General features: G+C 35.1%; 1 protein-coding gene across 3 annotated transcripts in view; it reads left to right on the top strand.

The window, feature by feature from the left end:
* The window catches only part of Prpf40a (pre-mRNA processing factor 40 homolog A), a 57,212-nt gene extending 45,468 nt beyond the window's left edge, over positions 1 to 11,744 (top strand). For all 3 annotated transcript variants that reach the window (XM_023721330.1, XM_023721329.1, XM_023721328.1), the window contains 11 exons: positions 355 to 488; positions 5,245 to 5,359; positions 5,519 to 5,622; positions 5,709 to 5,825; positions 6,112 to 6,249; positions 6,648 to 6,743; positions 7,450 to 7,536; positions 7,617 to 7,713; positions 7,795 to 7,856; positions 9,284 to 9,415; positions 11,544 to 11,744. In XM_023721330.1, the coding sequence (XP_023577098.1) occupies positions 355 to 488; positions 5,245 to 5,359; positions 5,519 to 5,622; positions 5,709 to 5,825; positions 6,112 to 6,249; positions 6,648 to 6,743; positions 7,450 to 7,536; positions 7,617 to 7,713; positions 7,795 to 7,856; positions 9,284 to 9,415; positions 11,544 to 11,636 (1,175 nt within the window). In that variant the 3' untranslated portion in view covers positions 11,637 to 11,744. The remainder of the gene's footprint in view (positions 1 to 354; positions 489 to 5,244; positions 5,360 to 5,518; positions 5,623 to 5,708; positions 5,826 to 6,111; positions 6,250 to 6,647; positions 6,744 to 7,449; positions 7,537 to 7,616; positions 7,714 to 7,794; positions 7,857 to 9,283; positions 9,416 to 11,543) is intronic.
* Positions 11,745 to 14,414: the final 2,670 nt, after the last annotated feature.

Here is a 14,414-nt window from a genome sequence, read left to right as displayed (position 1 = left end):
GAATATATGCAGTGTATTATTTGTTGAAACTGTACTTCCGATTTGATTTGAAACTGTCTCATTGCTATCTGTTTATCAATAAAACTTTGAAAAAAAAAGTGGGAGAATTAGAATATTCTGCTGAATATTTTAACATGACAACTTTATATACATACTCTTTGTTGCATCATCACTTATGTGAGTTCTTTGTGAATTTTTACATAGAACTTTCCTATTTAATGTGATTATAAGTTGTATTTGAGTTTAAGTACAGATACTTTTGAAAGGACAAAATTGAAATTTACGGATATTTAATGCAAATAAGCTGCTTTCCTCATATTTGAAATTGTAATTTTTATCTGAAAAATATTTTAGACATGGACAAAGAAGATGCATTAATTTGCTTTGAAGAACACATTCGGGCTTTAGAAAAGGAGGAGGAAGAAGAAAAGCAGAAAAGCTTGCTGAGAGAAAGGCGACGGCAGCGTAAAAATAGGGAATCTTTCCAGGTAATAGAAAACATCTCCTTTAGCAGTGCATGGTGGGATGTACCTGTAATAGGCACAAAGGAGGCTGAGGCAGGAGGTTTGCTGTGTGCTTAAGGCCAGACTGGGCTACATAGCATGGCCCTGTTGCAAGGGAAAAAAAAAAAAGAAAAATTATTTTTTATAGCTTAGTTTTATAGTGTGCTTCCTGAGCTTGAGCAATGATACGATGCACAGTTTCCAGAGAACACAGAAATACCCTTGTATATTTTGTTACTTTTTAAATTTTATTTATTTTTAAAATTTATGTATGTATTTATTTATTTATTTTTTTTTTTTTTTTCTTGTGGGACCAGGGATTGAACTCAGGCCTTGGTGCTTGCTAAGGAAGTGCTTATTCTACTGAGCTATCTCTCCGGCCCCCCTCATACATTTTAGCAATGGGGTGTAATCTCTTTAATTATTGAAGCCGAGATTACATGTTCTTAGCTACTTGTTAATTTTCTTTTGTATCAGTTGTGTCACTCAGTAATAGAGAAAGTCAAAGAACAGTATAGTTTTACACTTATTATTTCACCACATTACCCCTTTCTGTTCTCAAAAATTTTGTAATGGCAGTTTTCCATGGTAGTTTTATCACATTAAGAGAAGATCTGTTTTTATCATATCTGTTTAGATAGGTAAGGAAATGGACTTGAAGAGGTGATGTAATATGCCTAAATTCAGTAAGTAGTTGTATAAGTAGGATTTTTAAATTCACGTAGGCTTGTGTGGAAGTTCCTTTATTAATCATTAGGTTACATGCTGAGCAAGTTTAATCTGCTTAAATAAGCTTGCTTTTTGAAATAATTACCCCTTTTGGTCTGTGGAAGGAATGTTGTCATTCTCTATAGAGGAGTGGTTCTCAAAACTTAAATGTGTTACCAAAAATTACCTGTTAACCAGTCTGAGTTTTAAAGAAAAACCTCCCTCCATACCATAGCAATAGCTTGATTCTGGTCATTATTCTGTGAGAACTTACTTTTCTCATAGTTTCTATATTTTAGTAGTTTTCTATATAATCATTAGGAAGATTTACTTATTCATTTTATTTTATTTTTTGCTCTTTTTTGAGACAGGGTCTCACTGTGCAGGTTGAGCTGGTTTTGAGCTCACTTTGTAGCCCAGACTGATCTCGAATTAATATCAACCTTCTTGCCTCTGACTCCCAGGTGCTGGGATTAGAAGCATGCACCACTGTGGCCCATCAGGAAGATTATTTAAACCACAATTTCTTGACTCTTGGCCCAAGAATATATTCAGAGGATCTGGAGTAGAGTCTGAAATTCTGCCTTTAATGATGGACACTACGGTTTGAGAACCAGTGCCCTATCACATTAGTTCTGACTGCGTAGTTAAGAGATATTCTGTCCCCATGGTCATATTTTACCTTGGAAAAAATGGTCAGGATGGTGCTTTTGCAAGTAGAAATATAAAACTTTTTCTTAATTTTATTTGTATTTACTTGCTAACTTAGTAACCTAATCAAGTAGCTATATAAGAGCTAGAAAACCTGCTTTTTAGATAAGCTACTTTATGAATAGGAAAGAGAGGGCAGATTTTTAGTAGTATGATTTTTTTTTTAATTTTTATTTATTTATTTTTTTGCGGAACCAGGGACTGAACGCATGCTCTTGCATTTGCCAGGCAAGTGCTTAGTCTACTGAGCCCTCTCCCCGGCCCCTAATTTTGACATAGAAGAATGAGACAATAAGTAAAACGTTCATTGTGTATGTGGAACCAGGGATTGAACTCAGGCCTTGCGCTTTCCAGGGAAGCATTTATTCCACTGAGCCATCTCCCGGCCCCAATAAATAGAACTTTATTTGAACTAAAAAGATAGAGGACCAGCCACATAGTTCAGCGGATTAAAGCACCTGCAAGCAGGGGTCAGGGTTTGATCCCCGGGCATGCCGGCCCCACCCTTGGGGCGTGCTGAGAAGCCATTTGAGACTGGATGTGGTGGTGTGTGCCTGTAATCCCATCACTTGGGAGGCTGTAAACAGGAGAATCACTTTGAGTCCAATCTAGTAGTCAGAGAGACCCTAAACACCCTGTAGACCCCTCTGAATACAGAAAAAAGTAAATAAATAAATGAAAAAGATAAGGTAACAAAATGTGAGAATATAATGTAGATTTTCAAGCTACAGATTATAAAATGTGAGACTATGAGATATATTTAGAATTTCAATAAGATTGATTAAAACTGGCACAAGAAGTGGTCATGAATGGGTAAAGTATTATTTTTATTTTTGTATTTTTTTTTTAGGGAAGGGTCTACAGGGTGTTCAGGGTCTCACTACTAGATCAGACTTGTAGTAATCCACCTGTTTACAGCCTCCAAAGAGCTGGGATTATAGGCACGCGCCACACGGCCAGTCTCAGCTTGCCCTAGGGGCTGGGCCAGGCACTGCAGGCCTGGGGATCAAGCCCCTGACCCCTGGCACTTCAATATATTGAGCTATTAAACTGTTCTATAATAGTTATGATCACTATCTTTTCATTAGCTACTCATTGGCCAAACAATAATAAATATTTGTCATGTCCTTGACAAAACTCTGGTGGATTGTTTTTAGTCTTAGAACTACTGTTCTAATTCACGTCAAATACAGATTGATTTGAAGATTTAACAAGAACCAGGAAAATGTTCATTTTGCAGAAGCCAAGATAATTTTATGATGTATCAGTGGTTTTCAAAACATTGTGCTCAAGTGCACTTAGATGCAACCCATGTCATAGGGAAGTTACCACAATGTCAACTCTCAGACTTCTCAGTAGAACTCCTAAATCAGATTTTGGAACTAGAGCCTAAGAATCCATATATTAGGAATTGAAAAATGGAAGTGTCTCAGATAAATCACAATGTTGAAGCCTTGAATTCAAGCATATATATATATATATATATATATATATATATATAGTTACATGGTGAGCAAAAAACATGACAAAGTGAAGGAAAGAGGAAAAGAGGAGGAAAAGTTACTATTGTTGGATTTAAGGCGATTGCTCAACAAGGAAAAATTTTGTCACTATTTGATGCAAAGTTGTGACTGCTGGGCCAGCCAGATAGCTCAGTAGATTAAAGCTCAGGGACCAGGGTCCGATCCCAAGCGTGCTGTACTAGCCCCACCCCTGAGGCATGCTGGGATGGCAGTCGAGACTGGGCGTAATGGCACGCGCCTGTAATCTCAGTGCTTGGGAGGCTGAGAACAGGAGGATCACTACAAGTCTGATCTGTGTAATGAGACCCCATAGACCATGTACTAAAATACCTAAAAAATAAAGTTGCCACTACTGTCTAGTGCATAGACCATAGCTAAGCACTGATGTAAAGTGTATACCACCGTCAAATTCCTTTCCCTTGCAAAAAGAAAAAAACATAAAGTTCATCTAAGATGTTAGTAGTGCCAAGGTTGAGAACTCTTTAAGAAAATAGGATCAGGCTCAGCCATCTACAAGGTATTTTGCTGTCTGTAAGTGGAAGTATAAACATCTTGAGTTTCAAGTCATATTGCTTAAGGGGGGAAAAAAAGTCTTTAGATGATTCTGATTTTCAGGATATGAGATCCACTGTTAAAATGGATTTAGTGTCCCCAATTTTATGATTGTAGTAGACCTCAACAGTCTGGCACTAAAAGCTTCACAAATCTAGCAAAACACACATAATATAATGGGTAAATTTCAATATCCTGTAGAATAAATCTGAAAATGGTTTCTAAGAGGGAGGAAACAGGTAAAGAACCTGAGTGACCAGTTAGAGTGGGTTAAGGTAGGATTCTGTTTTTGTTGAAGGATAGGAACAGAGGATGGATTTTGAGAAAATTTCAGAGTGGTGATACTATGGATATGCATATACTTATATGAAGGAGACTTGGGTAGTATATGTTTAGAATTTTAATTCAGTTGGTCTTTAATTTTTCTGATCCGTTTAATCCATTATGTTCAAAATAGTATTTTATCACAAGAGGATTTTTTAAAAATGATTTTTTTGGTACTAAATGTTAAAAATCAGTTTATATTTCATAGCACAGAATAATTTACACTAGCTATAATTTATGTCTTCAGGTTACTGTATTTGATCAGTAGCTACCATACTGGACAGTGCCTGTGTATAGGAATTGTGGGATTAGAATTTAGGGTTATAGTTTCCTTATATGCATTTATTTATATTGTTAAAACATAGATTGGGGAAGAGGAAGTACTGAAATTTGTGGCATGGAGGTCTCAAGTTGCTCTGAGTATAAATAATAGAGAACAAAGGGAGGGTATAGAGAAAGCAAACTTTAAGATTGAGATTTTGGGTATATTAATAATGTAAAAGAAAACAAATGGTTTTGACATGAGGTACAGATTTGTGTCCTAGCATTCCAGATTACTGTGGGGAAATCATACATTCTTTTAGAAACCCTTACTTATTTAAAAATGTCAATAAAAGTACCTGGAATACACTAGACACTATTTAAAAAGAAAGTGTATTTAAAGGAAATACTGTTATGATTTGAGGGATGCATTTTTTTTAACCTTGAAATGTCTTGAAGAATAGGAAACTGAAGCCTAGAATGATAATGAAAAATTCTTTTCTCTGAACATTTTTTATAATCTAAATACAGTTATTTTCACCAGGAAATACTGTATCATTTAACAGTGCAAGAGTTTAAAATATTGCCAAGCTTTTAACCTGTTTTCATATTGTGTACTAGAGACCTTTTGAAATGTGATTGTTTTCCTCTCTCTTTGCCAGATATTTTTAGATGAACTACATGAACATGGACAACTACATTCTATGTCATCTTGGATGGAACTGTATCCAACCATTAGTTCTGACATTAGATTTACTAATATGCTTGGTCAGCCTGGTGAGATTATTTTCTTTCCAAACTTATTCTAGTAGTTGGAATGGGCCAAGGGGAAGGTGGTTGCGAGGGTGGAAGGTTGCTTTTTTTATTTTTGTTTTATAAACAATGAAAAAAAGTAATTGCAGCTCTTTGGTTAGAGCTAGCTTTTGACTTCTTTAGTTTTTTCATTAGGCTCAACTGCCCTTGATCTTTTCAAGTTTTATGTTGAGGATCTTAAAGCACGTTATCACGATGAAAAAAAGATAATAAAAGACATTCTAAAGGTAAATATATTTAGTCTTGTTAGCCTATAGTATAACTTTTTGGCTTTGATTTGTATGTTAAATATAACAGGATTTCTGGGTTTTAGGATAAAGGATTTGTAGTTGAAGTAAATACTACATTTGAAGATTTTGTGGCAATAATCAGTTCAACTAAACGATCAACTACCTTAGATGCTGGAAATATCAAGTTGGCTTTCAATAGCGTAAGTTATTTTAACTATACAGATAATTACTTTAATAATGCAGTTTTCAGTATTATTGCTTAAGTGGAATTGCTTAAGTGGAGGGTTACTAGGATGAGGAATAGAAACAAGACTATTAGAATAGTAGACAGTACTTCAGATAATATACAAAAGTAATATATATAGCTGCTGTAGTGTGTTAAGCTTCCTTTGCTTACATTAACTGGTATTGTAGATGTTAGCTCTTTTGAATAATATGAGAACAGTGAATTATATCAATAACTGGTAAAGTATAATTTTTTAATAGTTGCTGGAAAAGGCAGAAGCCCGTGAACGTGAGAGAGAAAAAGAGGAGGCTCGGAAAATGAAACGAAAAGAATCTGCATTTAAGAGTATGTTGAAACAAGCTGCACCTCCAATAGAGTTGGATGCCGTCTGGGAAGATGTATGTATAGTGGCAAATTTTCCTAAATGAATTTTTTTTACAGTTGAAAATGAAAAGATTTTTAATTTCTTACCCATTTAAAGCTACAAAAAGTATTAGATGTAAATACATTTAGGAACATTTGTTAAGAGTGGTTTTCGGGGGCCTGCCGGTTAGCTCAGTTATTTAATTGCCTGCTTAGGGAAACGCAATCAGGCACAGGATACCATGGTTGGATCCCCAGACCCACCCTTAATGCAGCCTGAGCCAGTCCAAAAAAAAAAAAAAAAAGTGGTTTGGAATTTTGAACCACTTTCAGGGAGTGAGTTTGGCACAATTTTCACCTCTTTATGTGATTCCTTTTAGACATACTGGTTTGCTTTTCTTAGTATTCATGTATTCCAAATTGAATTTTTCAGATCCGGGAGAGATTTGTAAAAGAGCCAGCATTTGAGGATATAACTCTAGAATCTGAAAGAAAAAGAATATTTAAAGATTTTATGCATGTCCTTGAGGTAATTTTAATTCTTTTTATAACTTACTGAAATATTGCAAAATGTAAGAACAAAATAAAATGACCTCAGTATTTGAATATTTGCTACTTTTGTACAGATGTACCTTGTATAGTTAAGCAGATAGTTGTCTTTTGGTAGAAACTGTTCTAAGAGAAATGAGCTACAAATAACGTGTGGGAATACTAAGATTAATGTGTAGAAATTTCATTTTGCTCTCAGTTTTTAAAAAATCAGGAACTTATCCACCTTACAACTTAAACAGCAAACTAAGAAAAAATAATAGAAAACATAGTTTTAGGCATTGTTCAGATACACCAACAGTGCATGCATAGAAAACTCAGCTGGTGGCTGGCTGAGTCAGGAGAGTACCATGAGGTTTAGGCCAGGGTGAGTGAGACCGTATCTCAAAAAGACCAAAAAAAAAAACCTAATAAGGCAGACCTAGTAGTTTAGGCCTGTGTCCTAGCACTATGGGAAATTGAGGCAGTTACAGGGTGTACTTAAATATACAAGTTTGATGCTAGCCTGGGCAATTAAGCAACTTATTTTCCAAATTGAAAAAAAACTGGGTAGGGTGTATATGACATGGCTTATTGTGAAGTCTTTTAAGTACAGTCCCCAGTACTATAAAGTAACAAATCATTCTGTTGGCCATGTGAGGCAAATGTACATTCTTGAAATTTTCTTTTCTTCTTTTGCCCCATAGCATGAGTGTCAGCATCATCATTCAAAGAATAAGAAACATTCTAAGAAATCCAAGAAACATCATAGAAAACGATCCCGCTCTCGATCGGTAAGAAAGTTTATTAGATGGCACCATAAGTGTACTAAAATGTTAGCATTGTTATGAATTGTATTATTTGTATTACTTAGGGGTCAGATTCAGATGACGATGACAGCCACTCAAAGAAAAAAAGACAGCGATCGGAGTCCCACTCTGCCTCAGAACACTCTTCTAGTGCTGAGTCTGGTGAGCGTTCTATTGATGCTTTATTAAAATCATTGACAGTTTGATTTCTCAAGTTGACACTTTTTCTTTTATGTTCCTCAGAGAGAAGTTATAAAAAATCAAAAAAGCATAAGAAGAAAAGCAAGAAGAGGAGGCATAAATCTGTAAGCACAATTTTGACTTTTGCATTTCACCCATACTTTTGCCATTGGTTTCCTTCAGTGGCTGAGGAACCTTCTCCTAATCTAATTTGATGTTGTCCCAATAGTTGAAAGGTGTACGTAAATATACAGTGGTACCTCAGTTTATGAACTTAATTTGTTTTACAGTTTGGGGGAAGATGGCTGCATTTCTGTTTGTGTAGGGAACATAGCACTGGTCGTGTTTGGCACCAGATGCAGAGTTTGTGAACAGAAGGAAAATTTTTTTGAGTACTTTTGTTTTTGAATTGTTTACAGACAGAAGCTTTGTGAACCGAGGTATTACTATTTTGTAGTTGTACTTCACTTCAGTGTTCCATTAAAATCATTTGGTAAGCTTTCAACCAGGATTTCTGCCCTGGTTTTTAAAATTAGTCTTTAAGAAAAAGAGGTGTGTGTCTGTCTTACCTGTTACTGGGAACCACAAATTTGAATTGTTATTCTTCTTATGCTATTTATATAAATTTGTACATGTCTACATAACCATTTAAATTCCTACTTCTTAGTAATAATCTTGAAGAATCTTATTACAGAGCAGGCAACCTTATATGTGATTAAGTTAATAGTGTTATATTTATGAATATCTAAATAAATATTGTGTTGCATTGGTAAAAATTTAATATCTAAGCTGGTGGTGTAGCTCTGTGGTAAAGTACATACTTCAGCATGCTTTGGGCTTCGCTCCCCAGCACCACCAAAAAGCAGTATCTGCCTACATTAACAGATAAAACCTATCTGAAGTGATAGGATAAAACATCACTAAAAGAGACCATCAGAGGTTATCTTCCAGGCTGGCCAGATAGCTCAGCAGCCTAAAGCACCTGCTTAGGCAGAATGCAGCTGCTGGCTGGGGTTCAATGCTTATCCCTGGCGTGCCTTGCTGGCCCCACCTCCAGGGCAGGGTGAGAAGGTGAATGAGACTGGGTATGGTTTCATGCACCTAGAATTCCAGCACTTGGAAAGCTGAAACCAGGAGAATCACAAGTCCGATCTCCGTAGTGATACCCTATGGACCCTGTACTAAATACATTTTTTAAAAAAAAGTCATCTTCTCATGGAAAGACTGTCTCCCATGAATCATTTATCGAATCCTTGAAACCAACAATGTAGATTATATTAACCATTGTAGGAATATGATAACCTATTGACTTAGGTATATAAAGGTTTTTCAAAAATAACGTATTTTTAGCAGATCATATAATCAATCCTATTATGTGAGACGCTAAGAAAAGTGAAACACAAGATCAACCTAGATAATTTAGGGAGACCCTGTTCCAAAATAAAAACCAGTTGAGGATATAGCTCATTGCAAGGGTGCAGTGGGTTCGTGCTTGGTACCATCTCCTACACTCCCTTCCCTAAAAAGTGATATGTATTTTTTATTTACATAGGATTCTCCAGAATCAGATGCAGAGCGAGAAAAGGATAAAAAAGAAAAAGATCGGGAAAATGAAAAAGACAGAACTAGACAGAGATCAGAATCAAAACACAAATCACCTAAGAAAAAGACTGGGAAGGATTCTGTAAGTATTTAAAATGGTTTTATTTCTACACTTGCAAAGGATAAAAGTGGATGCTATAATTAAAACTGTGACAGTATGTTTTTTTTTAAAACAGTGTCTTGCTATGTAGTTTAGGCTGTTTCTTGAACTCATGGCAGTTCTGCCTCAGCTTCCCAAGCTGAGATTACAGCTCCATAATAATATTTTAAAAACAGACTTTCAAGTCTACCATATATTAAAACAGTGAAAATTCAGTTATCTACTCAAGAGAAAAATCCTTAATATATTTATGGCTGTGAGTTACCCTTGATTCGAGTCTCCTAAATTTTATATTCCTTAAAAAAAAAAAGTATAGCATTCTGTTTTGACCCACTAAGAAAAACATGGTCGTCTGCTTTGTGCATTAAGATGTGCCAGTTGATATTTTCTTCCTGATTTTTAAATTTTTTTCTTTGTTGTGTTGCTTCATTCTGTTTTCCAGTACTGGAGATGAAACCTAACACCTAGGTCCTGCTAGGCAAGTACTGTCTCACTGAGCTATGTCCCCTGCCTTTTACAAACAATTTTAAGACAGGATATCACTGAATTACCCAGGCTAACCTAGAATCTGCTGCCTTAGACTGAGTAACTGGGATTACAGGTGAATGCCATCACACAAAGCTGGAATTTTTTTTTCAAGAAATATAAAATATAAGAGACTTAAATCAGGGGTTCTCCACATACCCATCATTTTCATAGTTCCTGAGTCCAGTTTCCAAAGAAACATTCCAATACTGTTCTGACAGCTGACTGAAGACGCACAATCACAATCGAGAAGGATAGGAAAGCAAGCCAGAGTTTTGGCTTTGCATTTCAGTATGAAGTACTTAATAGAACATACAGTACCACAAACCTCAGCATTACAAATTCCTTATACAAATGTAAGTTTAAGAAAGATGATGCCTGCCAATTATTAATGGAGAGCATACTTGTGTACAAGAGCTCTAGCTCTACCTTTCTTGTCTTCTCATTTAGAATCTATGTGCAGCTAGGTGAACCTGGTTCATAGCCTTAGTGAAGAATGAATGCATACCCTTCCACACATTTCAGTATCTTTTACTTAACAGTAGGTTTTTTTTTTTTTTAAATGGATGTACTTTTTATTTTTATTTTTTTAATTTTATTTATTTGTGTGTATGTGTGTGTGTGTGGCCAGCTCAGCCCACCAGGGGGCGGGGCTGGCTGGCATGTGGTGCAGGGGGATTGAACCGTGGTCCCTGTGCTTTGTTAAGCTTGTTCTAAGTAGGTGCTTTAGACCACGGAGCCATCTCGCCAGCCCCTAACAGTAGGTTTAACAAAATCCTTATAGTGAAAGAGGATGAAGAAGTTGTATCTCACAGATAATGCAGTATTTTTTGTGTATTCAGCTTGCTCTTGAATATCAGTTTATTTGAGCATTTTTTTAAAAACTCAGAGGGCCAGCCAAATAGCTCAGCAGATTAAAGCACCTGCAAGCAGGCGTAGGAGTCAGGGGTTCAATTCCTGGGCCTGCTGTGCCGCCGCCCCCAGAGGGCAGTTGAGAATGGGCGTGGTGGCGCACGCCTATAATCCCTATAATTATAGCACTTGGGAGACTGTAAACAGGAGAATCACTACAAGTCCAGTCTAGTAGTGAGACCCTGAACACCCTGTAGATCCTTCCCTAAAATGCAGAAAAAAATAAAATTTAAAAACTCATTATTTACAGTATAGTATCTTTAACCTTCTGTCATAAAATGCTTACCAGACCATATAAAATCTATGTAAGATTAACAAGGAATATATTGCTTAGAAAGTGAACACTTGGCCTTCTGTTAAATAGAAACAAGGTATTTCATATTTCATTGCTTTAAAAGGAAGGAAAGGAACCAGGGTGTACTTCCCCGATTTGCATATTAGTGTAAGCTGAAAGTAGCACTATATAAAAGTCCTATTCTAAGGTATTTGCTGTAATACAACCAGTGAATACTTGCAGTCCATTGATAGACTGGTGGGAATAGGTTAGTTTTTAAACCCTATGAAATGTGTTCTGCTATGGAAAAGGCTATAGATTTGGGAGTTTGTTCATAGATTTACTGCTTAAGCTTTCTGAATGCTAACATTGTCACTTATGTATTCAATGTCATTACAGGGTAATTGGGATACTTCTGGCAGTGAACTGAGTGAGGGGGAATTAGAAAAACGGAGAAGAACCCTTTTGGAGCAACTGGACGATGATCAATAAATTATACCAAATATATGTTTACAGTATGATTTAAAGTCTAATCCAGACCAGGGACTATTTTAAGTTGTTTAAGTAACACTGGGTTTTAATTGTATCACAGAAAAAAAAGTGCATTTAAGTATTGTTATTGTGGACTTTATAAAAGCAAAGGAAATTGAAAATAACTTTTGATTCTGTATCAAGAATCATATTTTCCTACAGTCATAACTGTCTTTCTGTGACCCTTTCATAGGGCACTGCAGGATGGATTAAAGGTGGCATTTACTGATAACTGCAGGTGTCTCTACTTTGTTCTGAAGTCTTAAGTCTGAGGTGATTTACTTTGTAGAAGTTGGATTTTAAAAATATAATGAAAAAAATTTTGATAATATAGTAGTACAAAAAAAGCACCAGCATCCAATAAAACTGCTTTTTTGTGCACTACCCAACTGGTTAAAGCCAATGTGATCTTTTATGATGAGCTCCTAAAAGGTAGAAGTTTTTGATGGAAACTTGGTGTAGACCCATAACTTTAGTAGTGCTAATACACACTACTATAATAAAGCCACCGTTATTTTTTATGAAACATCTAAATACATTTTAAAAAGGCTATTATGAGGGCATTATTTTGAGCATCTATTTTGAGGTGATGTTTTAAAAAGTTAACATCAAATCAAATTGTAAGTTAGTTTAAATCTGTTGCCTTAAGGACCTATTAAAGAATGTGCCACCAGACTTTTAAGTGATAGTTGCAATATCCTCAGTATCCTTGACTAAAAAAGAAAAATCAATGTTGACCTAAACATTTTCTTTAACAGCTGTCTTTTTTTTTAAATCCAACTTTTCTCTTGCTTTTTTCATCGAGAAGGTCTTTTACCGTCCCTGCTCACTGAGAAGTATTCACTTCGTGGTACAGTACATTCTAAAGCATTTCTGATTTGAATATTTTTGTACATTTTTATCGATTATTAAACCTTCTCTTCTAGCGTGTACTAGTATTTATTTCTACTTAACACTGCTCAGCTCTAAATTGTATTATTTCAAAGATACTAAATCCCTGAAATTTTGCTTCATCTTACTCAGAATAGCTAGTTTACTTTCTCTTTTTAATATCTAAGGATATTATAAATCAATGCATTTGAGGTCCCTACTTCTATTTTTCACCTGTAATAAATTTCCTGGAATATTTTAAAGAGGCAGTGGTTTGAAGACACTCTTTACATACTAACTTTTGAAGGTTGGTGATGTAATTTATACTATTTTCCTTCAGTGCAGGAGATTTTTTTAATTAAAGTTTAGCACCTAGTCTTTTTGATATTATCTTAGCTATTATCTTTTTTTTGTTTTGTTTTTATTTGAACACTTTCAGAGATCGTATTTCAAGTTGAGATATGGAAGAAGTTTTTTCCCTTACAATCTGTTAGAAAGTGGGCCTAGCCAGGAAAAGTGTTTTCCCATCCTACCCTATGTTTTAACCCCATGTCAACTAAATATACAAAGGGGGAGAAAGGTTCTTTTTCCATTACCAAGTATAACTAGAAAGCAAGAATCATTACCTGTGAGAAAATGTGAACCACATGGCTTGAAATTTGCTTCCTACATAATCAGTTCAGAACCCATTACTTTTGGCAACAGTTTGGCTAGACTTAATTTTCATGTCCCAGTTTAAAGATAGTTAAGGATGCTAATCCTGTCAGTGACATCCAAGTCAGTGGTAAAATCTTCAAAACATGCATATGACACTGGGAGATAAACTAATGTTCCACAGGACCTAGACTCTGTAAAAATTATATCCATGAATGATAATTTTTAACGTGCAACTTGAAACTTTGATTTTTTTTTACTTAAATAAAAAGCTTATTGATGTGTTGTAACATGTCCTCAAAATAGATTTCTGTATTTCTTACAATCTTACATCCCTAGATCCCTGTATCTTCAGTATCCCACTAGTTCTCCCATGCAAATAATTTGACTAAAAAGTGAACAAGTGGCAACTGAAAAGACAAAGTGCAACATCCTTGTTAAATGAAGTGACTAACACTTGTCTACCATTGATCCCACCAAATAGGTTTTAAGTACTAGAAAGGTCTGAGGATAGGTCATGGGAAGATTTCATTTTGTGACTATTTTTAACCTAATTATGTTAAGTATTCAGACTGATAGAAGCTGAAATAGCAAATTGAACAAATGTATATGCAGGAAAGCATTTTGTTCTCCATAAGAGTAATTTATAGTTCTCAGTTAAGACTGAGACTCTTCAAAAAATGTTGTGGGCTTATTTTCCCTCCATGTATTGCTAATACAGTTGATACCATGGTCAAAATCAGAACCTTGGGTATTTCACATTCTTATTGTCTCCCAGCCCTTAATTCCACGTTAGGAAAACTAAATATCCATGAACTGTTAGATTCTAATGTAGTCAATTAAGTCAGTTATTTCCAGTTTTCCTGAATGAACTTTAAATAATAACTTGAAAACAAAATTCCTTCACACTTTATTTCAGTTTTAACAAGAAACTTATGTTGCATAGTAAATTTGGTGGTGATTAACTATTTCATCTTTTGACTTTAATTATATCTGAAGGGAATCAACTCATACGACAAACTAAAAATTAAAATTTCTGTGTGCATTTTCTTGGAAAATTTCAGCTTAAAACTAAGTCATAGTTTTCATTCATCTGTCATTTAAATGTCAAGCATTTGTGTAAATGTTTCTGGTTTTATTCTAATACTAATAGTTAAGTGCTAGCTAGGCAGTTACTTTTATTTACTTTTACATTCAGAAAAGAGTATCTATATA

Source organism: Octodon degus, unplaced genomic scaffold (genome assembly GCF_000260255.1).
Source record: "Octodon degus isolate 3935 unplaced genomic scaffold, OctDeg1.0 scaffold00082, whole genome shotgun sequence".
In the NCBI taxonomy this organism is placed as follows: domain Eukaryota; kingdom Metazoa; phylum Chordata; class Mammalia; order Rodentia; family Octodontidae; genus Octodon; species Octodon degus.
This window is presented reverse-complemented; position numbering and strand designations above follow the sequence as displayed.